Raw genomic sequence first — 25117 nt, forward strand, 5'->3', positions numbered from 1 at the left:
CAATGTGCACCTTGAATATTATATACCCTTTTAGGGATAGATTTCAAATAGCTCTGATATAGCAGAAACCACTAAATTATGAAATTGCTAAATTGGGAATTGTATTTCAACCCAGAACAAGAAATGTGCTTTGACGGACACTAAATAACTTTCCCAGCCACAACAGGACAGCGGTAACGAGAGATTTAGCGGGATATAAATTTGAGGCCTAGTATTTAGGCGCTGGGTGACAGGTATGGGTTTAGTGACAGAATTAGATTTGGAAATGCACAGTAGCGGGTGTGTGAAGTTATTCTGAATGACCCTATGTGCACCTTGAATATTATATACCCTTTTAGGGATAGATTTCAAATAGCTCTGATATAGCAGAAACCACTAAATTATGAAATTGCTAAATTGGGAATTGTATTTCAACCCAGAACAAGAAATGTGCTTGAACGGACACTAAATAACTCGCCCAGCTACAGCACTAGGGACAGATTTAGCGGGATATAAATTTGAGGCCTAGTATTTAGGCGCTGGGTGACAGGTATGGGTTTAGTGCCAGAATTAGACTTGGAAATACACAGTAGCGGGTGTGTGTGAAGTTATTCTGAATGACCCAATGTGCACCTTGAATATTATATACCCTTTTAGGGATAGATTTCAAATAGCTCTGATATAGCAGAAACCACTAAATTATGAAATTGCTAAATTGGGAATTGTATTTCAACCCAGAACAAGAAATGTGCTTGAACGGACACTAAATAACTCGCCCAGCTACAGCACTAAGGACAGATTTAGCGGGATATAAAATTGAGGCCTAGTATTTAGGCGCTGGGTGACAGGTATGGGTTTAGTGACAGAATTAGATTTGGAAATGCACAGTAGCGGGTGTGTGAAGTTATTCTGAATGACCCAATGTGCACCTTGAATATTATATACCCTTTTAGGGATAGATTTCAAATAGCTCTGATATAGCAGAAACCACTAAATTATGAAATTGCTAAATTGGGAATTGTATTTCAACCCAGAACAAGAAATGTGCTTTGACGGACACTAAATAACTTTCCCAGCCACAACAGGACAGCGGTAACGAGAGATTTAGCGGGATATAAATTTGAGGCCTAGTATTTAGGCGCTGGGTGACAGGTATGGGTTTAGTGACAGAATTAGATTTGGAAATGCACAGTAGCGGGTGTGTGAAGTTATTCTGAATGACCCTATGTGCACCTTGAATATTATATACCCTTTTAGGGATAGATTTCAAATAGCTCTGATATAGCAGAAACCACTAAATTATGAAATTGCTAAATTGGGAATTGTATTTCAACCCAGAACAAGAAATGTGCTTGAACGGACACTAAATAACTCGCCCAGCTACAGCACTAGGGACAGATTTAGCGGGATATAAATTTGAGGCCTAGTATTTAGGCGCTGGGTGACAGGTATGGGTTTAGTGCCAGAATTAGACTTGGAAATACACAGTAGCGGGTGTGTGTGAAGTTATTCTGAATGACCCAATGTGCACCTTGAATATTATATACCCTTTTAGGGATAGATTTCAAATAGCTCTGATATAGCAGAAACCACTAAATTATGAAATTGCTAAATTGGGAATTGTATTTCAACCCAGAACAAGAAATGTGCTTGAACGGACACTAAATAACTCGCCCAGCTACAGCACTAAGGACAGATTTAGCGGGATATAAATTTGAGGCCTAGTATTTAGGCGCTGGGTGACAGGTATGGGTTTAGTGCCAGAATTAGACTTGGAAATACACAGTAGCGGGTGTGTGTGAAGTTATTCTGAATGACCCAATGTGCACCTTGAATATTATATACCCTTTTAGGGATAGATTTCAAATAGCTCTGATATAGCAGAAACCACTAAATTATGAAATTGCTAAATTGGGAATTGTATTTCAACCCAGAACAAGAAATGTGCTTTGACGGACACTAAATAACTTTCCCAGCCACAACAGGACAGCGGTAACGAGAGATTTAGCGGGATATAAATTTGAGGCCTAGTATTTAGGCGCTGGGTGACAGGTATGGGTTTAGTGACAGAATTAGATTTGGAAATGCACAGTAGCGGGTGTGTGAAGTTATTCTGAATGACCCTATGTGCACCTTGAATATTATATACCCTTTTAGGGATAGATTTCAAATAGCTCTGATATAGCAGAAACCACTAAATTATGAAATTGCTAAATTGGGAATTGTATTTCAACCCAGAACAAGAAATGTGCTTGAACGGACACTAAATAACTCGCCCAGCTACAGCACTAGGGACAGATTTAGCGGGATATAAATTTGAGGCCTAGTATTTAGGCGCTGGGTGACAGGTATGGGTTTAGTGCCAGAATTAGACTTGGAAATACACAGTAGCGGGTGTGTGTGAAGTTATTCTGAATGACCCAATGTGCACCTTGAATATTATATACCCTTTTAGGGATAGATTTCAAATATCTCTGATATAGCAGAAACCACTAAATTATGAAATTGCTAAATTGGGAATTGTATTTCAACCCAGAACAAGAAATGTGCTTGAACGGACACTAAATAACTCGCCCAGCTACAGCACTAAGGACAGATTTAGCGGGATATAAATTTGAGGCCTAGTATTTAGGCGCTGGGTGACAGGTATGGGTTTAGTGCCAGAATTAGACTTGGAAATACACAGTAGCGTGTGTGTGTGAAGTTATTCTGAACGACCCAATGTGCACCTTGAATATTATATACCCTTTTAGGGATAGATTTCAAATAGCTCTGATATAGCAGAAACCACTAAATTATGAAATTGCTAAATTGGGAATTGTATTTCAACCCAGAACAAGAAATGTGCTTGAACGGACACTAAATAACTCGCCCAGCTACAGCACTAAGGACAGATTTAGCGGGATATAAATTTGAGGCCTAGTATTTAGGCGCTGGGTGACAGGTATGGGTTTAGTGCCAGAATTAGACTTGGAAATACACAGTAGCGGGTGTGTGTGAAGTTATTCTGAATGACCCAATGTGCACCTTGAATATTATATACCCTTTTAGGGATAGATTTCAAATAGCTCTGATATAGCAGAAACCACTAAATTATGAAATTGCTAAATTGGGAATTGTATTTCAACCCAGAACAAGAAATGTGCTTGAACGGACACTAAATAACTCGCCCAGCTACAGCACTAAGGACAGATTTAGCGGGATATAAATTTGAGGCCTAGTATTTAGGCGCTGGGTGACAGGTATGGGTTTAGTGCCAGAATTAGACTTGGAAATACACAGTAGCGGGTGTGTGTGAAGTTATTCTGAATGACCCAATGTGCACCTTGAATATTATATACCCTTTTAGGGATAGATTTCAAATAGCTCTGATATAGCAGAAACCACTAAATTATGAAATTGCTAAATTGGGAATTGTATTTCAACTTAGAACAAGAAATGTGCTTGAACGGACACTAAATAACTCGCCCAGCTACAGCACTAAGGACAGATTTAGCGGGATATAAATTTGAGGCCTAGTATTTAGGCGCTGGGTGACAGGTATGGGTTTAGTGCCAGAATTAGACTTGGAAATACACAGTAGCGGGTGTGTGTGAAGTTATTCTGAATGACCCAATGTGCACCTTGAATATTATATACCCTTTTAGGGATAGATTTCAAATAGCTCTGATATAGCAGAAACCACTAAATTATGAAATTGCTAAATTGGGAATTGTATTTCAACCCAGAACAAGAAATGTGCTTGAACGGACACTAAATAACTCGCCCAGCTACAGCACTAGGGACAGATTTAGCTGGATATAAATTTGAGGCCTAGTATTTAGGCGCTGCGTGACAGGTATGGGTTTAGTGACAGAATTAGACTTGGAAATACACAGTAGCGGGTGTGTGTGAAGTTATTCTGAATGACCCAATGTGCACCTTGAATATTATATACCCTTTTAGGGATAGATTTCAAATAGCTCTGATATAGCAGAAACCACTAAATTATGAAATTGCTAAATTGGGAATTGTATTTCAACCCAGAACAAGAAATGTGCTTGAACGGACACTAAATAACTCGCCCAGCTACAGCACTAGGGACAGATTTAGCTGGATATAAATTTGAGGCCTAGTATTTAGGCGCTGGGTGACCGGTATGGATTTAGTGACAGAATTAGACTGGGATATGGCCAAAAAATAAACAGACTATTGCTGGTTAAATGCACTTGGTGTGACAGCTTCACCCTGATGTAGGCTTTAGCCAAAAAACAACCACACCATTGAGGGTTAAATGCACTTGGTGACAGGCGCAGCTTGCCCCTGATTTAGTATATGGCCAAAAAATGAACAGACTATTGCTGGTTAAATGCACTTGGTGTGACAGCTTCACCCTGATGTAGGCTTTAGCCAAAAAACAACCACACCATTGAGGGTTAAATGCACTTGGTGACAGGCGCAGCTTGCCCCTGATTTAGTATATGGCCAAAAAATGAACAGACTATTGCTGGTTAAATGCACTTGGTGTGACAGCTTCACCCTGATGTAGGCTTTAGCCAAAAAACAACCACACCATTGAGGGTTAAATGCACTTGGTGACAGGCGCAGCTTGCCCCTGATTTTGTATATGGCCAAAAAATGAACAGACTATTGCTGGTTAAATGCACTTGGTGTGACAGCTTCACCCTGATGTAGGCTTTAGCCAAAAAACAACCACACCATTGAGGGTTAAATGCACTTGGTCGCAGCTTGTGCTGGCGCACCACAAGACACAAAATGGCCGCCGATCACCCCAGAAAAATGTGACTGACAAACGGTCTGGGCAGCCTAAAAACAGTGAGCAATTGAGGATCAGCAGCTCAATGATCCACAGCTGCAGATCGATCAGTTAATCAAGTCCTTTGGAGGAGTTAATCTGCCTAATCTCGCCCTACTGTCGCAGCCGCAACCTCTCCCTACGCTAATCAGAGCAGAGTGACGGGCGGCGCTATGTGACTCCAGCTTAAATAGAGGCTGGGTCACATGGTGCTCTGGCCAATCACAGCCATGCCAATAGTAGGCATGGCTGTGATGGCCTCTTGGGGCAAGTAGTATGACGCTTGTTGATTGGCTGCTTTGCAGCCTTTCAAAAAGCGCCAAGAAAGCGTCACAAAAGCGCGAAGAAAGCGACGAACACCGAACCCGAACCCGGACTTTTACGAAAATGTCCGGGTTCGGGTCCGTGTCACGGACACCCCAAAATTCGGTACGAACCCGAACTATACAGTTCGAGTTCGCTCATCCCTAGTTCTGAGTTTTCCTGAAAAAATAAAATAAAAAAAATATTACAGGCTATAGCTACTAGAGAGGGGTCGTTGATCCAGGGAGTTATTCTGATTGCCTGATTGGAGTTGGGAAGGAATTTAATTTTTTTCCTCTTAAGTGAGGAAAATTGGCTTCTACCATACAGTTTTTTTTTTTGCCTTCCTCTGGATCAACTTGCAGGATAACAGGCCGAACTGGATGGACAAATGTCTTTTTTTCGGCCTTATAAACTATGTTACTATGTTAAAATCTGCCACCGAATTTAATGCAAAAACTACACCTTATGCACACAGTGTAAAAATTAGTGTTGAGCGTGAATATTCAAAAAGCTAATTTTTATGCGAATATCGGCACTTCGAGAATTTGCGAATATTTAGAATATAGTGCTATATATTCGTAATGATGAATATATTTTCTTTTTTTTAACACAGTACATATCAGGTGATCATTCCTCCCTTCTTCTAGCTTGTGGGCCAATGAGAAGGCTTTGTCACAGATTAGCAACATCCCTAGCAACCAATAGAAAAGCTGCCTACCCCACTGCCGGTATTTTGCGTGCATTACGCAAATAATACATTGCCGATTTTCGCAATCAAGAACATAATCTCGAATTCACAAATATATGACGAATATTCTACAAAATATTTGCAAATATCGCAAATTTGGATATGGCCCCTGCTGCTCATCACTAGTAAAAATGGTGGTTTAAAAACACTCCATAAGTGACATCTTACTACTTTGAAGCAGATTTGATTGTTGATTTCATTAAAAGTCGAAGGGGATGCAGAAGACCTCAACTAAAAACTCTTCTAAAGCTCTTGTAAAAACTCCTCTAAAACCACCACCAAATTACAAATATGCCACCAAAATCCACCTGTTTTCAGCTACTGATCTTCTATAGATTTCTCTGCAGTGGATTTTGGCCATGTAAATATAACCTTAAAGTGAAACTCCATGAAAATATTAAGTAATAGGGGCTTACTACTTTAACCTACCACGGCTGGTCCTTAAAAAGCAACTTTCAAGGTGCCCTGTACTGTTTACTTCTTCATTTAGATCAGTATGCAAAAAAAATAATTGCAGAAAACATTCAATAATGCCAGCATTATGGACAGAGTGAATACAGGGGGCAGGAAATTCAGCCAATAGATGAGAAGCAGGAAGTTATTTCAGAGAAATTGATGTTGTTTAGCTAATGTCCCTTGTACAGTCAGTAAAATGCAACCATTTTGATATTTCAGGCAACACTTTGTAAGGGTACTTTGAAAATGTATATTTTCGTGACCAGAATGAATGAATCAACACTCTAGGTAATGGACCCCTAGCAGGCCCATTTGAAGATTTAAATTCAGCAAACATGGTTCTTAAAACTGTTAGGATTAATTTTTTCCAATGAATTTTTCTTACCCTTCTTGAGTTGCGTATATTTTCGGGATTGTCTCTCACAGTCACGGTTAGTCTGTATTCCGAAATTATCTCTCTATCAAGAGGTCGATTTACATAAACTATTCCAGACTGAGGGAAACATGGAAAAATATATATTAGGTTTCCAGATAAAATTTCTTAATATTTCATGTCAGGTTAATCTCAATTTGGATTAGTAAACTCTACAAAGAGCGACTCTTTATTTCTGTTTTTTTTATTGCATTTTGCTTGATTCGGTCAGTCAACTTATTCTATTGTGCCACATACTTCCTACGGTGGTCCATCTCTAATTGCTATGATCCCCAAGCTGAACTGTGTGCATGTGTATAGAGTAACTATTCTACTCTTCTATTGAGATACCTTCTAAACCACACCTCCAGTCATTGCATTGCAAGAAGTAGACTTACATTTTCATTGATGAAAAATGTATTCTCTCCATTCCCTGCAGTTATATTAAAAGTCAGAATTGCATTGCGTCCGGTGTCAGCATCGCTAGCGAGAATTCTGGTGATGGGTGTTGATACCGGCGTGTTCTCACTGATGGTTATATTTAGTGGCAGGTTGAGGAGAACAGGGTCATTGTCATTAATATCTAATACCCGTACTTCAACAACAGTCTAAATAGGAAGAAGATACAAGAGAAAGTTAGCTTTGTCTTATATGTATCACATCAATAATATATTCATTAAAAAAATCATCATAATAACAGCACCTTCATTACATAAATCTGGGCAACTGAAGGCTTCTGTGTTAGTCCGATGTTCATATGCGCCTGCATTTCTGAAAAAAGGATGTTTTAGGCAAATGAGCCTCTAGGAGCAACTGGGGTCATTGCTGTTACACCTAGAGGCTTTGCTCTCTCTGCAACTGCTGCACCCTCTCCACTTTGATTGACAGGGCCAGGTGTGTTTATACTAATGGGTGCAACGCCAATGAGGTAAGATGAGGCGATTGCCTCAGGCAGCACCAAGTAGGGGCTAGAGGGGGCAACAGAAGGGCCATGGGCACTTCCATTGTGGAAACGCTCATCTTTACATATTCCACTGCATCTCTGCATCCAGGACAACAATACAGTTGAATGCTGAGACTGGGCACAGGAGCGATGTCTCCCTGGCCCACCATTCCTAGTTCCTGTAGCCTATCAGAGGCTGGTGTCATTATTATCGTGCTGTCTCAGCAGGGCTGCATAGAGCTCAGTGCACAGACTAGAAGAGGTCTCTGTCTTGCACTGCATCACTGACAGCAGAATGGAGGTAAGTATTTCAGTTTATTATTTTTATTTGGAAGCATGCTTTGGGCCACAATGGGGTTTGGGTCATTATTTTGTAACTGGAGAAAGCACATTGCTGCTGCAAAAGGAGCATTTTTGTACTGGCACACATTATAAGGGGGACACTATGGGGACATTTGTTAAACTGGGTGCACTAAAAGGGGGTAGTTTTTGGTACTGACACACATTATAAGGGCGCTGTTTCAGTTTTTGCCTCAGGCAGCCAAAAGGCTAGGTGCACCCCTGATTATGCTTTGGCATCCTGGCCCTGTCAATTAAATTGGAGAGCATGCAGCAGTTGCAGAGAGAACTGAGCCTCTATGAATAACGGCAACACCTTTGTTGCTCCTAAAGGCTCATTTGCATATGTATAATAAAAATATTTAAAAAAAATCTTAGTAATGTGGGCACATATGAACATAGCACCAACACAGATATATTCAGCCAAGCAGACATGCAACAGGTCAGCCAGTTTCATAGGTACAAATCTGCTGACAGATGCCCATTTTTGCTTGACCCAGCAACAACTCCCAAATAACCTGGAAATGCTTCTTTTACATAAATTTAGACAGGTGTTGCCTTTTTTTTAAGTCCATTTAATAGGACAGCCCTATGAAAACAGGACTGTCGCCAGGCATGATTAACCACTTTGATTTCTTGGTAGAAAACCATGGAAGCTGGTACTACACCCTTCATTACTGTAGACCACCAAAGATGTTACTATTACATTAACCCTTAACCCCTTAAGGACACAGGGCGTACAGGTACGCCCTTGTGCCCTGGTACTTAAGGACACAGGGCGTACATGTACGCCCTGTGCATTTTCGATCACTGCCGTGCGGCTGGCAGTGATCGGACCCCGGTGCCTGCTCAAATCATTGAGCAGGCACCTAGGCTAAATGCGCGGGGGGGTCCCGTGACCCCCCCATGTCGGCGATCGCGGCAAACCGCAGGTCAATTCAGACCTGCGGTTTGCTGCGATTTCTGCAGTTTCTGATCCCCGCGGTCCCTGACCGCGGGGATCAGAAACTTTAGGATTAATTTTTTTTCCAGTATCCCTCCCCCCTGCACCCCTGAGTTATTTTTCACACGGTGGGAGGTGCAGGGGGAGGGTTGCGGGCGGTGCGGGCGGTGCGGGAGGCGGGCGGTGCGGTAGGCGGGATCGCGATCCCCCGCCCACCTCCCATTGCATAATCGTTGGCGTCTAGTGGGTATACCAGGGTGCCAGCACATTGCTGGCACCCTGGTATAAACGGCTGACATCGGTGATGCGATGTCAGCCGTTTAACCCTTTCCATACAGCGGTCCGTACGGACCGCTGTATGGAAAAGGTTAACAGCTCAGGGAGCTCCCTCCCTCTCCCATCGGGGGGCTGCTGTGCCTTTGCAGCCCCCCGAATGGAGAGGGAGAGAGCTTCCAGGCAGCCCCCCCAAGCCCCGTCCTTACCCTTCCCCGTCTGCGCAGTTCTGGCAACTACTGAGCAGACGGGGAAGGTTCCCATGGCAACAGGACGCCTTCTCAGGCATCCTGCTGTCCATGGTTCTGAACAGATCTGTGCTGAAAGCATAGATCTGTTCAGACAAAGTGTAAGTAAAATACAGTACAGTACAATATATATTGTACTGTACTGTATTATGCAGACATCAGACCCACTGGATCTTCAAGAACCAAGTGGGTCTGGGTCAAAAAAAAAAGTGGAAAAAGTGAAAATAAAGTAAAAATCAAAAAACACATTTATCACTGATTAAAAATGAAAAAAATAAAATTCCCTACACATGTTTGGTATCGCCGCGTCCGTAACGACCTGATCTATAAAACGGTAATGTTACTTTACCCGAACGGTGAACGCCATAAAAATAAAAAATTAAAAACTATGATGAAATTGGAATTTTGCCCACCTTACTTCCCAAAAAAGGTAATAAAAGTGATCAAAAAAGTCGCATGTACGCCAAAATTGTAACAATCAAACCGTTATCTCATCCCGCAAAAATCATACCCTACCCAAGATAATCGCCCAAAAACTGAAAAAGTTATGGCTCTTAGACTATGGAAACACTAAAACATGATTTCTTTTGTTTCAAAAATGAAATCATTGTGTAAAACTTACATAAATAAAAAAAGTATACATATTAGGTATCGCCGCGTCCGTATTGACCGGCTCTATAAAAATATCACATGACCTAACCCCTCAGATGACCACCGTAAAAAAATAAAAATAAAAACGGTGTAAAAAAAGCCATTTTTTGTCATCTTCCGTCACAAAAAGTGTAATAGCAAGCAATCAAAAAGTCATGTGCACCCCAAAATAGTGCCAATAAAATCGTCATCTCATCCCACAAAAAATGAGACCCTACTTAAGATAATCGCCCAAAAATTGAAAAAAACTATGGCTCTTAGACTATGGAGACACTAAAACATTTTTTTTTTTTTTTTATGAAATTATTGTGTAAAACTTACATAAATAAAAAAAATTGTATACATATTGGGTATCACCGCGTCCGTGACAACTTGCTCTATAAAATTAGCACATGATCTAACCTGTCAGATGAATGGTGTAAATAACAAAAAAAAAAAAACGGTGCCAAAAAAGCAATTTCTTGTTACCTTGCCGCACAAAAAGTGTAATATAGAGCAACCAAAAATCATATGTACCCTAAACTTGTACCAACAAAACTGCCACCCTATCCCGTAGTTTCTAAAATGGGGTCACTTTTTTGGAGTTTCTACTCTAGGGGTGCATCAGGGGGGCTTCAAATGGGACATGGTGTCAAAAAAACCAGTCCAGCAAAATCTGCCTTCCAAAAACCGTATGGCATTCCTTTCCTTCTGCGCCCTGCCGTGTGCCTGTACAGCAGTTTACGACCACATATGGGATGTTTCTGTAAACTACTGAATCAGGGCCATAAATAATGAGTTTTGTTTGGCTGTTAACCCTTGCTTTGTAACTGGAAAAAAAATATTAAAATGGAAAATCTGCCAAAAATGTGAAATTTTGAAATTGTATCTCTATTTTCCATTAAATCTTGTGCAACACCTAAAGGGTTAACAAAGTTTGTAAAATCAGTTTTGTATACCTTGAGGGGTGTAGTTTCTTAGATGGGGTAACTTTTATGGAGTTTCTACTCTAGGGGTGCATCAGGGGGGCTTCAAATGGGACATGGTGTCAAAAAACCAGTCCAGCAAAACATGCCTTCCAAAAACCAAACGGCGCACCTTTCACTCTACGCCCCGCTGTGTGGCCGTACAGTAGTTTATGGCCACATATGAGGTGTTTCTGTAAACGGCAGAGTCAGGGCAATAAAGATACAGTCTTGTTTGGCTGTTAACCCTTGCTTTGTTAGTGGAAAAAATGGGTTAAAATGGAAAATTAGGCAAAAAAATGAAATTCTCAAATTTCATCCCCATTTGCCAATAACTCTTGTGCAACACCTAAAGGGTTAACAAAGTTTGTAAAATCAGTTTTGAATACCTCGAGGGGTGTAGTTTCTTAGATGGGGTCACTTTTATGGAGTTTCTACTCTAGGGGTGCATCAGGGGGCTTCAAATGGGACATGGTGTCAAAAAACCAGTCCAGCAAAACCTGCCTTCCAAAAACCAAACGGCGCACCTTTCACTCTACGCCCCGCTGTGTGGCCGTACAGTAGTTTACGGCCACATATGAGGTGTTTCTGTAAACGGCAGAGTCAGGGCAATAAAGATACAGTCTTGTTTGGCTGTTAACCCTTGCTTTGTTAGTGGAAAAAATTGGTTAAAATGGAAAATTAGGCAATAAAATGAAATTCTCAAATTTCATCCCCATTTGCCAATAACTCTTGTGCAACACCTAAAGGGTTAACAAAGTTTGTAAAATCAGTTTTGAATACCTTGAGGGGTGTAGTTTATAGAATGGGGTCATTTTTGGGTGGTTTCTATTATGTAAGCCTCGCAAAGTGACTTCAGAGCTGTAGTGGTCCCTAAAAATTGGGTTTTTGTAAATTTCTGAAAAATTTCAAGATTTGCTTCTAAACTTCTAAGCCTTGTAACATCCCCAAAAAATAAAATATCATTCCCAAAATAATTCAAACATGAAGTAGACATATGGGGAATGTAAAGTCATCACAATTTTTAGGGGTATTACTATGTATTACAGAAGTAGAGAAACTGAAACTTTGAAATTTGCTAATTTTTCCCAATTTTTGGTAAATTTGACATTTTTTTATGCAAAAAAAAAATATTTTTTTTAACTTTATTTTACCAGTGTCATGAAGTACAATATGTGACGAAAAAACAATCTCAGAATGGCCTGGATAAGTCAAAGCGTTTTAAAGTTATCACCACTTAAAGTGACAGTGGTCAGATTTGCAAAAAATGGCCTGGTCCTAAGGTGTAATAAGGCTGTGTCCCTAAGGGGTTAAACTATGTGGCATTTTTATTCTGGCATCTGTAAATCTTATTTATATGGACTGTTCTCCTGTACATAAAAATGGCAACAAATTCAGCCTCACGGGAGAAAAGAAGCCTTCCTTAACATGAGAGCAGATTTCCAAAAAGCATGCAAAATAAAAAAAAGTCTTCTATAGTCATTGTATAGTGGTATTCTTTTAGAAATGAGGTCGAGAGCATTTAAAAATGTGGTATTGTATAAAAAAAAGAATTGGGACTAAAATCTGTCTAAATCTCACATGCTAGAAATGTGGATGGTGGACTGTGGTAAATTTTCAGCATGCATTCAAGTCTGCCCCAAAAATTGTTTATTGTAACTAATCTTTATAAATCATTAACAATTATAATAATAAAAATAGGTAAATCAAGTACAGTAGAAGTTACTTAACCGTAGCACTGAATGGAGGATTTCCTCTGTCTTTTGCCATAATGGTAAGGTTGTAAGAAGCAATGTTCTCTCGATCCAATTCATAGTCTTTTCTAACTCTCAAATCACCCTCAACCGATGAAATTACAAACTCCCCTTTTTATGGAAAAAGAGAAACGTTATTTGTTTAGTCGTCAGCAGCCAATTCATGGTTTGTCACCCACACAAGTGCAAAATATATTAATGAACATCCTAAACGTTCATAAGTAGTAGTGCAGTTATACATGACTTTTTATTCTGTTATCCAACCAGGAACATTATTTAGAAAACAGCTTTAAATGTTCCAATATAAAAATGAAAGGCAATGACACCGTACTGATCCCCCACCACTCTGGTTCCAGTGCTTAACCTGATCCTCTACTATTCTCCATGCCCTGCTTCCTCTCAAAATGTACATGTGAAAGTTGTAGTGACTAGTTTAGTGCCCTGGAGCAGGGAGTACTTTGACATTGGGACATTTTTGGACATTTGCCTATTTTCCCTATGCAAAGTTAAAACTTCTTACTTTATTTCACCTGAAAGGGTTATCTTGCACTGTTTAATACTGCGTAACTGCATTTTATATGTTGTGATATATATCCTGTTTATTATCACTGTATTTACATTGCTCTGTGGAAAGGGTTAATGAATACTGAGAGACTGTTATGCCCCTTTCACACGAGCGTGGCGGATTAGGTCCGAATGTGTTCAGGGTGCGTTTAGTGAAACTCGCACCATTTTGTAAACAAATTCAGTCAGTTTTGTCTGTGAATGCGTTCAGTTGTTCAGTTTTTTCCACACAGGTGCAATGCGCTTTGATGCGTTTTTCACACGTGTGATAAAAAACTGAAGGTTTACAAACAACATCGCTTAGCAACCATCAGTGAAAAATGCATCGCACCCGCACTTGCTTGCGGATGCAATGCGTTTTTCACGCAGCCCCATTCGCTTCTATGGGGCCAGGGCTGCGTGAAAAACGCAGAATATAGAACATGTTGAGATTTTCACGCAACGCAGAAGTGATGCGTGAAAAACAACGCTCATGTACGCAGACCCATTGAAATAAATGGGTCCGGATTCAGTGCGGGTGCAATGCGTTCACATCACGCATTGCACCCGCACGAAAAACTCGCTTGTGTGAAAGGGGTTTTAGGACTTAGATTGAGAAGCTGATAATTTTCCACAGCTGCCATAGGATTTAACCACCTCAGCTCCCCTAGCTTAAACACCCTTAATGACCAGACCACTTTTTACAATTCTGCACTACACTACTTTCACCGTTTATTCCTCGGTCATGCAACTTAGCACCCAAATGAATTTTACCTCCTTTTCTTCTCACTAATAGAGCGTTCATTTGGTGGTATTTCATTGCTGCTGACATTTTTTCATTTTTTGTTATTAATCGAAATTTACCGACATTTTTGACAAAAAATGAAATTTTTCAGTTGTAAAATGTAAAAAAAAAATTCTATATAAATTTTTCTCTAAATTTATTGTTCTACATGTCTTTGATAAAAAAAAGTTTGGGTAAAAAAAAATGGTTTGGGTAAAAGTTATAGCATTTACAAACTATGGTACAAAAATGTGAATTTCTGCTTTTTAAAGCAGCTCTGACTTTCTGAGCACCTGTCATGTTTCCTGAGGTTCTACAATGCCCAGACAGTAGAAAACCCCCACAAATGACCCCATTTTGGAAAGTAGACACCCTAAGGTATTCGTTGATGGGCATAGTGAGTTCATAGAACTTTTTATTTTTTGTCATAAGTTAGCGGAAAATTATTTATTTTTTATTTATTTTTTCCTCACAAAGTCTCATATTCCACTAACTTGTGACATAAAATAAGACTTCCATGAACTCACTTTGCCCATCACGAAATACCTTGGGGTGTCTTCTTTCCAAAATGGGGTCACTTGTGGGGTAGTTATACTGCCTTGGCATTTTAGGGGCCCTAATGCGTGAGAAGTAGTTTGAAATAAAAATGGGTAAAAAATGCCCTATGAAATCCTAAAGGTGCTCTTTGGAATGTGGGCCCCTTTTCCCACCTAGGCTGCAAAAAAGTGTCACACATGTGGTATCGCCGTACTCAGGAGAAGTCGGGCAATGTGTTTTGGGGTGTCTTTTTACACATGCCCATGCTGGGTGAGATAAATATCTCTGTCAAATGACAACTTTGTATAAACAAAATGAGAAAAGTTGTCTTTTAGAGAGATATTTCTCTCACCCAGCATGGGTATATGTAAAAATACACCCCAAAACACATTGCCCTACTTCTTCCGAGTATGGCGATACCACATGTGTGACACTTTGTTGCAGCCTAGGTGGGAAAAGGGGCCCACATTCTAAAGAGCACCTTTAGGATTTCACAGGGCATTTTTAACACATTTGGATTTTAAACTACTTCTCACGCATTAGGGCCCCTAAAATGCCAGGGCAGTATAACTACCCCACAAGTGACCCCATTTTGGAAAGAAGACACCCCAAGGTATTCTGTGAGGGGCATGGCGAGTTCCTGGAATTTTTTATTTTTTGTCACAAGTTAGAGGAAAATGATTTTATTTTTTATTTATTTTTTCCTTACAAAGTCTCATATTCCACTAACTTGTGACAAAAAATAAAAACTTCCATGAACTCACTATGCCCATCACGAAATACCTTGGGATGTCTTCTTTCCAAAATAGGGTCACTTCTGGGGTATTTATACTTCCCTGACATTTTAGGGGCCCTAATGTGTGAGAAGTAGTTTGAAATAAAAATGTGTAAAAAATGCCCTGTGAAATCCTAAAGGTGCTCTTTGGAATGTGGGCCCCTTTGCCCACCTAGGCTGCAAAAAAGTGTCACACATATGGTATCGCCGTACTCAGGAGAAGTTGGGCAATGTGTTTTGGGGTGTCTTTTTACATATACCCATGCTGGGTGAGAGAAATATCTCTCTAAAAGACAACTTTTCCCATTTTGTTTATACAAAGTTGTCATTTGACAGAGATATTTATCTCACCCAGTATTGGTATATGTAAAAAGACACCCCAAAACACATTGCCCAACTTCTCCTGAGTACGGCGATACCACATGTGTGACACTTTTTTGCAGCCTAGATGCACAAAGGGGCCCAAATTCCTTTTAGGAGGGCATTTTTAGACATTTGGATCCCAGACTTCTTCTCATGCTTTACGGCCCTTAAAATGCCAGGGCAGTATAAATACCCCACATGTGACCCCATTTTGGAAAGAAGACACCCCAAGGTATTCAATGAGGCACATGGCGAGTTCATAGAAGATTTTTTTTTGGGCACAAGTTAGCGAAAATTGATATATATATTTTTTTCTCACAAAGTCTCCCTTTCCGCTAACTTGGGACAAAAAAAGCTAAATCTTTCATGGACTCAATATGCCCCTCAGCGAATACCTTGGGGTGTCTCCTTTCCGAAATGGGGTCACATGTGGGGTATTTATACTGCCCTGGCATTTTAGGGGCCCTAATGTGTGAGAAGAAGTCTGGAATATAAATGTCTAAAGAATTTAACGCATTTGGATTCTGTGAGGTGTATGGTGAGTTCATGCGAGATTACATTTTTTGTCATAAGTTAGTGGAATATGAGACTTTGTAAGAAAAAAATAAAAATAAATAAAATCAATTTCCGCTAACTTGTGCCAAAAAAATGTCTAAATGGAGCCTTACAGGGGGGTGATCAATAACAGGGGGGTGATCAGGGAGTCTATATGGGGTGATCACCCCCCTGTCATTGATCACCCCCTGTAAGGCTCCATTCAGACGTCCGTATGTGTTTTGCGGATCCAATCCATGGATCCGTGGATCCGTAAAACACATACGGAAGTCTGAATGGAGCCTTACAGGGGGGTGATCAATGACAGGGGGGTGATCAGGGGGTTTTCATAAGTGACAGGGGGGGTGTAGTGTAGTGGTGTTTGGTGCTACTTTACAGAGCTGCCTGTGTCCTCTGGTGGTCGATCAAAACAGAGTATAATATACCTTTTAGGGGTTAAAAAAATCACATCTACAGCCTGCCAGCGAACGATCGCCGCTGGCAGGCTGTAGATCAACTAGTTTACCTGCACTTCCTGTAAACGCGTGCGCCTGTGTGCGCGCGTTCATAGAAAATCTTGCGTCTCGCGAGATGACGCCCCAGCGCGTCCAGGAGGAATAACAGTGCCGCCGCAAAGAAGCAATCCTGCGTGCGGCGGTCCTGTACTGGTTTAAGAAGACCATATTTTGGAGGGAAAACCCCAGACTTGTTTACCACCATGTTTGGAAGGAAAAACCCAGACTTGTTTACCACCCTGTTTTGGAGGGAAGACACAAGACTTGTTTACCACCAAAAGCAGACAGCCTGACCTTTTAAATGTCTGGTTTTAGCTTTGTTGTTATGTCTGGAAACTTGTTTTTGTCTGGAAAACCTGCTGTGTGACTGGCATTGAGTATCATTGAAGCTCTAATGTAAGTCTATACCAGACGGGAGCTGAAACAATTTATCTGTTTGTGCTTAGTTTCTAGACAATCCACCCCTCCCACTAGAAGGTTCTAGTCTAGCAAAACTATATATAAGGAGAGCAGCCAGAGCCCCTAGTGTGCTGCAGTTAGGGAACAGTGCTTGGAAGAGGAGACTCTGCCAGACTACGAAGTGACCAGAAGAAGATGCTGAGACGGGGATCACCAGCCTTCGACCAGGGTACCAGCCTTCTGAAGAGAGAGAGGGACAGTTAGCTCAGGCCTTTCTTCAGCATCAAACCCTCCCTCTGACAGATAGGAGACTGGAGAAGCCAGCCTATGCCTCACCTGTATTGTTTTGTACCTGAATTCCTCCAGTAAAGAAGCACCCTGGTTTATTGCAGACCCTGACTGGACCTATTTACCATTGTGGTGTCACTATGCCTTACCATCCCTTCTGGAGAGCACCAACACGTGGTGACACCTCGACGGTGTCAGGGGGACCCAGCGTAGCGTTGGGGCCACCACAAACATGGCTACTGCACTGGCCACAGTGGTAACCAGCTACAGACAGTCAAATGACCATGTCAAGGTAGGAGAAGCTTACTTCTGCTCCTCTATGCTTGGTTTCAGCTCCTGGATTTCCAGCACCAGTTACATGCAGCAATCATCTCCTCTGTATAGGAGAATCATTGTGTTTGGGCAGCAGATCACCATTTACAGAACACTGTCTGCTGCCCAGAAATGGTGATTTCAGCACCTGCACCTGTTTGCTCATTCATCAGCTAATCAGCACCACCTTTTACAAAGGGCAATTATCATGAATGAACATTCCTTAGTAATGCTCTTTCCTGGTGATTTCCCCGATTGTTGGCCCATTTAAAGTGGTCTTAAACTCCCAAGTTGCCCTTAGACAGATCAGCTATAATACAATCTCCACCAAGTACATCACCATTTAGGTTTACCGCTTTAAGGGAACCTGTCACTGGGATTTTGGGTATAGAGCTGAGGACATGGGTTGCTAGCTGGCCGCTAGCACATCCGCAATACCCAGTCCCCATAGCTCTGTGTGCTTTTATTGTGTATAAAAAATAATTTGATGCATATGCAAATTAACCTGAGATGAGTCCTGTACGTGAGATGAGTCAAGGACAGGACTCATCTCAGGTTAATTTGCATATGTATCAAATCGGTTTGAATAGCAACCCATGTCCTCAGCTCTATACACACAATCCTGGTGACAGGTTCCCTTTAAATCTTGGTTCCACTTTTCCTTAATAAGGACATTATTTGCAAGCACCGCAGCTAATCTAACAGCCAGTGGTGGCAGTTTGGAGAGGAACATTTTCTGACTTTTTTTTACCCTCCTTTGATATTGAGTCAGGGACAGCACTTATCTCAGGTTAATTTGCATATGTATCAAATCATTTACAATCATTTATCCATTTTTTACACAATAAAAGAACACTGAGCTATGGGGACTGGGTATTGCAGATGTGCTAGCGGCCATCTAGCAACCAATGTCCTCAGCTCTATACACAAAATCCCAGTGACAGGATCCCTTTAATCTCGCTCCCCATTACATAGTTACAGGGATGATGGTACAGTAGATGAGATAAGGATAAATATTTGTGAGGTCCACCCCTTATCCATCCCTGGTGCCTGCCAGCTATAGAGAGAGTAATTATGTAATTATCTGACAATGTATTTCTCCAATAAAGTATTGGCTCTACAAGGATCGGAACATAATCAATTATTTACCTAGTGGAGCAATTTGTTTTGTTAGAGAAAGAAAATAATCTATGACCATTTTCCCCATGGCATGTCACAAACAGTTTTAAGCAGCAGCCCCTCGGTACAGGGAGCTTTCAAACGTCAGATATATCAGATTCTTGGACCTCATGTGTAATATGGGGATATGAGCTATAGTTACATGTGAAAATTCACATTTTCAAACTTTATACTCCCCAAAATATCTCAGGAATCTTGGCATCTGTGCAAACTAGTAACTGAGGACTTTGGTTGAGTAGAGCTACACATGATGACTACATTTGATTGACTCAAATGACTCAAAATAAGACATTCACACTGTTTACACTTACCAAGAATATCACCCCCAACAATGATGTACTCTACTTGACCATTAAGACCTGCATCTTTATCTTCAGCTTTGAAAGTCGAAACTCTTGGACCTGGCTGTCCCTCTGTTATGTCAAAAGGTCCCTCATATGATTTGGGAAATGTTGGCCAATTGTCATTTATGTCATTTACATTCACTAAGACCTGTGGAAACAATTAGTTAAACAAGAGATAAAATGGTGGGAAGACACATCAACTGTAATAAAATGTACCTCAAGGCCATAGTGACATGATATTTTAGCTTTTAAAAAAATATGAAACAGCACTGTAGCGATGTGTAAACATGGCACCCGCTCGCATTTGCAGCCAGAGACCCACGGCTAATTACTGTGACCGGCAACAATGCTGATTGCGAAATTAAAGGCTTTAGATGCCGTGATCAAGTGAGATCACGGCATCTAAATGCGCAAAAACCCGGAAGCTTGTGCTTTTGGGCTTCCTACCAACACCCCCTGCGGCCAATGGGGCTGTTGGTAGTTGCTCTGAATACTCTGAGCCTCACTGACGAGGCTTATAGTATTCGTTCTGCCAGGCTAACATAAGAAATGAGCAATTGATAAAGTCATAAAATCCCTGATTGTACAAAATTAAAAATTTTTAAAAAACTGAATTTATAGGCTCATATATGAGCTAAAAAATCATTACAAAAAATGTTTAAAAAAAATTTAAAAAATATATTAACAAAAATATATAAAAGTTTAAATCACCCCCCTTTCTGTATGATAAAAAAAAAATCTAAATAAGAATAAATATAAACATCATGGGTATCATCGCGACCGAAAACGCCCGTACTATTAAAATATAAAAACATTTTCCAATATGGCGAATGGCATAATGGGAAAAAAAATTCAAAATGGCCGATATGACTTTTTTTTATTGCTTCTATTACCCCAAAAAAATAATAAAATGTGATCAAAAAGTCACACACATTCCGAAATGTTATCAATAAAAACTTCAGATTGTCCTGCAAAAAAATAATGAGCCCCTATACAGCTCAGTAGACATAAGTATAAAAATGTTATGGGGGTCAGAATACGGTGATATAAAAAAAAAATGTTTTTTTTTCAAAGTTTATATTTATTTTTACACTATTAGAACATACAAAACCAATACATATGGGGTATTGTTATAATCGTACTGACACAGAGAATTAAGGGCATGGGTCAGTTTTGCTGCAAACAAAACGCTGTGGGGAAAAAAAAACATAAAATGGTGGAGGAATTGTGTTTTTTTTTTCCAATTCCACCCCATTTAGAAATTCTTTTCCGCTTCCCACTACATTGTATACCATAATTAATGGTGGCATTAGAAAGTACAACTCGTCCCACAAAAAATAAGCCCCCAAACAGCTATATGAACGGAAATATATAAAAAAGCTATGGCTCAAGGAAAATAGGTAAGAAAAAAAAAATGAATAAAAAAAAAAAACAGCCTCCGGTAGTGAAAGGGTTAAACAGTTTTTAAAAGATTTTTTGGCGGCATTATTTTTCATTTTCAATGTCAATATCTATCTTTAAACAAAAAACTTAAATAAAATCCTGCGGTTTTCACACTGGCCACTAAGAATAATAACAGGCACCACTTTTTGGTCTGTACAGATCACTTTACTGCAGTTATCTTGTTATTGTTACATACAGAGTTACAATGACAGATAGCACCTCTGTATAGACAACACAGGATTCACCATTCACAATAGGTGATTGTCAAAACGTATTTACTACCTTATCTAGTAGATAAGCTTATCTACTGCACAGGTCACAGAGCATGCCTAGAAAACTCTCCATTAGAAGTCAAAAAGGTCCCCTCCTGTTCATTTTGTCTATGGCCCATGTAGCTGCCATAAAGCATATGTCTAAATGCTCTCTAAATGTTGTTAAAGGTCTTCTGTCAGCAGAAACATGTTCTTTAACCTGGCTGACATTAGTGCTAATGTCAGCTGAATATAACTATCTTAGTTCCAATCTCATGCACCCGTTGAGAAATAAAACTTTTATAAAACTTTTATTATATGCAAATGAGACTCTAGGACTTTGGGGGAGAAGGGGGGGGGGGGGGTTACTCCTGCTCCTAGAGGCTCAGTTCTCCTACCTCTGGCCATAGTCTACTAGACTTAATTGACAGGACCAGGCAGTGTTCACGTCATCCTGCCTAGCCCTGAGTTCGGATGAAATCTTCAGCCGTTTAGTATGCTGTGCAGGACTTCCTTACTGCACCTACGCTGCATATGTCACATATGGACACTTTCTCCTCTATAGTGATGTCAGCATTACTCTTCTTCCGGGTTTACTGTGAAAGCTCGTTTATTGTGCAATTGGGATTTTTAAGCATGGCAATTGTCATATGCCAGCGGCAGATCGTCCTGGCTAATCTCTATCTGCTGCCAGCAGGGGCGTAGCTATAGGGGGTGCAGAGGTGGCAATCGCTACCGGGCCCTGGAGCCTGAATGGGGCCCAAAGACCCTTGTGCCACATAAGAAGACACCAGTATTATAGAAAGTGCATGGTGGTCAAGTTACACCTCAGCTGGTGGGAAGGGGTAAGGTCAAGGTGCCGAGGGGGCCCGAGCTGAACCCTTGCACCAGGGCCCATGAGCTTTTAGCTACGCCCCTGGCTGCCAGCAAACAACTAGACAGCATGTGGAGGAGTGATGGCATAATGATCGCTCCTCCACATGCTGTGGAGGAAATTGCTGCATGTAATAGCAGCGGTCTACTCTGCCAGCGAGCAGGTGATTGGCGGGAAGGAACGCTTCCCTCCCGGCAATCGTCTGTAGAATCGGGCTGTGTAATACAGCCTTTACACAACCTATCAATCACTGATAACATGCCCCGTGTGTACAACTGGTCATAAAATGCATAAATATAAATATATAAATTACAAGTTTTACTGAATCTTTTCCCTCAAAACTATACATCAATCTGCTCAGCTCCTCCAGATTGTACTGCATTTTGTTGAGACGGGTTCCTTTCTTGAATGATTCAGCTAAAAGGAAACTAAACTAATACAGTTTGTATCTAATATATAAGTGAGCGGGGTTCTGTGGCAGTCATTGTTAGAGGGGCAGTCGCTGTGGAGGTATCAGTTGAGGGGGTCGGGAATGGTGGAGGTCAGTTAAGGGGACTGTAACCTATGGTCAGTGTTAAAGGGACAGTGCTGCTGTAAATATCAAAGTTAAGGGGGTGAGTTGCTGTGGAGGTCCCATTTTAAGAAGATGGGGCACTGTGGGGGTGGGGGTGGGGAGTTCAGTGTTAAGGGGTGGGGGGTTGTGGATGTCACTGTTATAGTGGATACTGTCTATGTCTTTTAACGTCACACACAAATATTAAATAGATTAAATATACCTGTGCGGGTCCTTCAGCTAGTAAAACATATAAAACACTATAACAAAGGAAGGTGCTAAATGATGGGGATTTTGTTTGTACAGCCTGCATATATTGGAGGGTCCTGAAGATTGATAGTTAATCCTCAAGGGATAAATATATAGATAGATAGCTAGATAAAAATATCTAGCACTCCACTATTAAATGTAAAATAATCAGCAGGCACTCACCATCTGTATTTCACACATGTATAACACATTTATTATTATTAGTTAAAATATTCAAATAAATAAAAAATCTTAAAAAGAGAAAAAGTGGATCACAATATACATTAATTGTGCACACAGTATAGAATGTTAATAACCATATATTGATATATATAATGGATAAATGTGGTAGAGTCAATTTATATTCCAATAAAAAAATCTATTAAAATAGTCAGATTAAAAAAAAAATCGGATAATAATTGAATAAATAGCAGAAAAAATGTCTTTAGGATATTTCTTATGTAATTTTTGGATATTATACAAATATAGCTTTAGAAATTCGCTAGGTATACTTGTCTTCTTATTCATATAGGTAGTCCAACATATTCCAGTGTTGAATTAGTTGCAAAAAATGTTCATAATATACTATATTATAATTGCTCTAATTTCAGTCAGTCATTTCTCCATATATTTCCTTGAGTTATACCATGGGAGATCTGATATTCACAATAGAATAATGCAGTTATAGTTCATCAGTGGGTGATTTTCGAATTAATAATTTAGTGTAGATAGTCTTGTTATAAAATTCGATTGTGCTTGCTGTGGAGGCGTCCCTCTCACAGTTAAGCTTACTCACCCAAGTCTAGAGCACTTGTCTATGTGATATGTTGATTTCGTTCAGCTGTCAGCATCTCATGGTATCGGATGGAAAAAAGTTGAAGTTGTTGGAGATCTTGTATAGTCCTTACTTTTTCGATTCTAATCTTTTTATGACAGAGTGGGAGGAGGAATATATCCTTCCACTTTTAGGGGGCAACCTGGTACTCTGGCATCGTTATATAGATGACATTTTTATAATATGGAACAACACAGACACAGAATTGAGAAATTTTTTAGATGTTATTAACCATAACCAATTAAATTTGAAGTTCAGTTTAAATTTTAGCCCAAAACAGATAGAATTTTTAGATTTATTAATATCAATAGAAATGGACCATATGATTTGTCAAACGTATCAGAAACCTGTATCAAGAAACAGTCATATTTTGTTTACAAGTTGCCACCTGCCACGTTGGCTTATAAATATCCCAACAAGCCAATTTCAGAGACTAAAACGAAATTGTACAAAACAAGAAGATTTTGAAAAAGAAGCTGAAGAAATGAAAAAAATATTTTCTATTAAACAATATCTAATAAATGTACTAGATAAGTCATTAAAGAAGGTACAAAATATGACAAGAGATTCCTTCTTTCAGGCCAAAGTAAATGATGTAAACATAAAACAAGAGGAAGATATAATTAGGATTATATTACCATACAATACTCAACATAAACAAATAGAAAAAATTATTAACAAACATTGGCATCACATACTCAAAGATAAAATAATAGGATCATCATTAACAGAAAAACCAAAAATAACCTATACTAAGGCATCTAACTTATCGCTGAAAATAGCTCCAACTGTACAAAGTAATAAAAACCAACAACAGTCTATGATACAGGATTGGCACAATTTGAAAGGTTTTTTTCGCTGTGGACGGTGCAATAACTGTAAAATAACCAAATTCCCCAAAAAAACTACGAAAGTCCAATCGTACAATAGCACATTTACACGGGAAATTAAAGACCTACTAACGTGTAACACAATTAGTGTCATTTACATAATAGAATGCCCGTGTAAAGAACAGTATATAGGGAGAACGAAAAGAAGTTTAAAAACAAGGATCTCTGAACACATAGCGAATATAAAAAAAGGATACGAAAAACACCCCCTGTCAATGCATTTTAAACAAACACATAATAAAGATCCAAGTGGAATAAAATTTATAGCGCTGGAAAAAATTCAAACCAATTGGAGAGGGGGTGATCATATCTCGAAAATGTCCTGGATAGAGTCACGATATATTTATGATTTTAACTCAATAAGACCAGGAGGTCTAAATTCGGAGTTTGAAATGGGGTTTCATATAGGGGGTTGGCCTCTCCCTGATGAGGAGTCGTGTGTCAGGCTGTTTATCAGCACCACGACTCTCCCTCGGGGGAAGGCAAACTTCCTCCATCAACACAACATAGAAAACTAGCAGAGAATATTAATATGTAATACTTTTTCGCCATATTTTTAAATTTTTTGACATATTTTTATTATCACATTATTAACACATTCATAACACACCCTAAATAGTTTAATACAGTTTTAATTAATATATAAATTATTTTAACA

The 25117-nt window shown here is 39.8% G+C and overlaps 1 protein-coding gene across 1 annotated transcript in view; it reads right to left on the bottom strand.

Moving 5' to 3' along the window:
- The window catches only part of CDH23 (cadherin related 23), a 1302172-nt gene that overhangs the window by 113651 nt on the left and 1163404 nt on the right, over nucleotides 1-25117 (bottom strand). Inside the window, 4 exon segments of the mRNA XM_044299558.1 lie at nucleotides 6670-6777; nucleotides 7095-7304; nucleotides 12769-12902; nucleotides 19332-19512. Coding sequence (XP_044155493.1) covers nucleotides 6670-6777; nucleotides 7095-7304; nucleotides 12769-12902; nucleotides 19332-19512 — 633 coding nt within the window.

The sequence above is a fragment of the Bufo gargarizans genome, chromosome 6 (genome assembly GCF_014858855.1).
Source record: "Bufo gargarizans isolate SCDJY-AF-19 chromosome 6, ASM1485885v1, whole genome shotgun sequence".
Classification (NCBI taxonomy): Eukaryota; Metazoa; Chordata; class Amphibia; order Anura; family Bufonidae; genus Bufo; species Bufo gargarizans.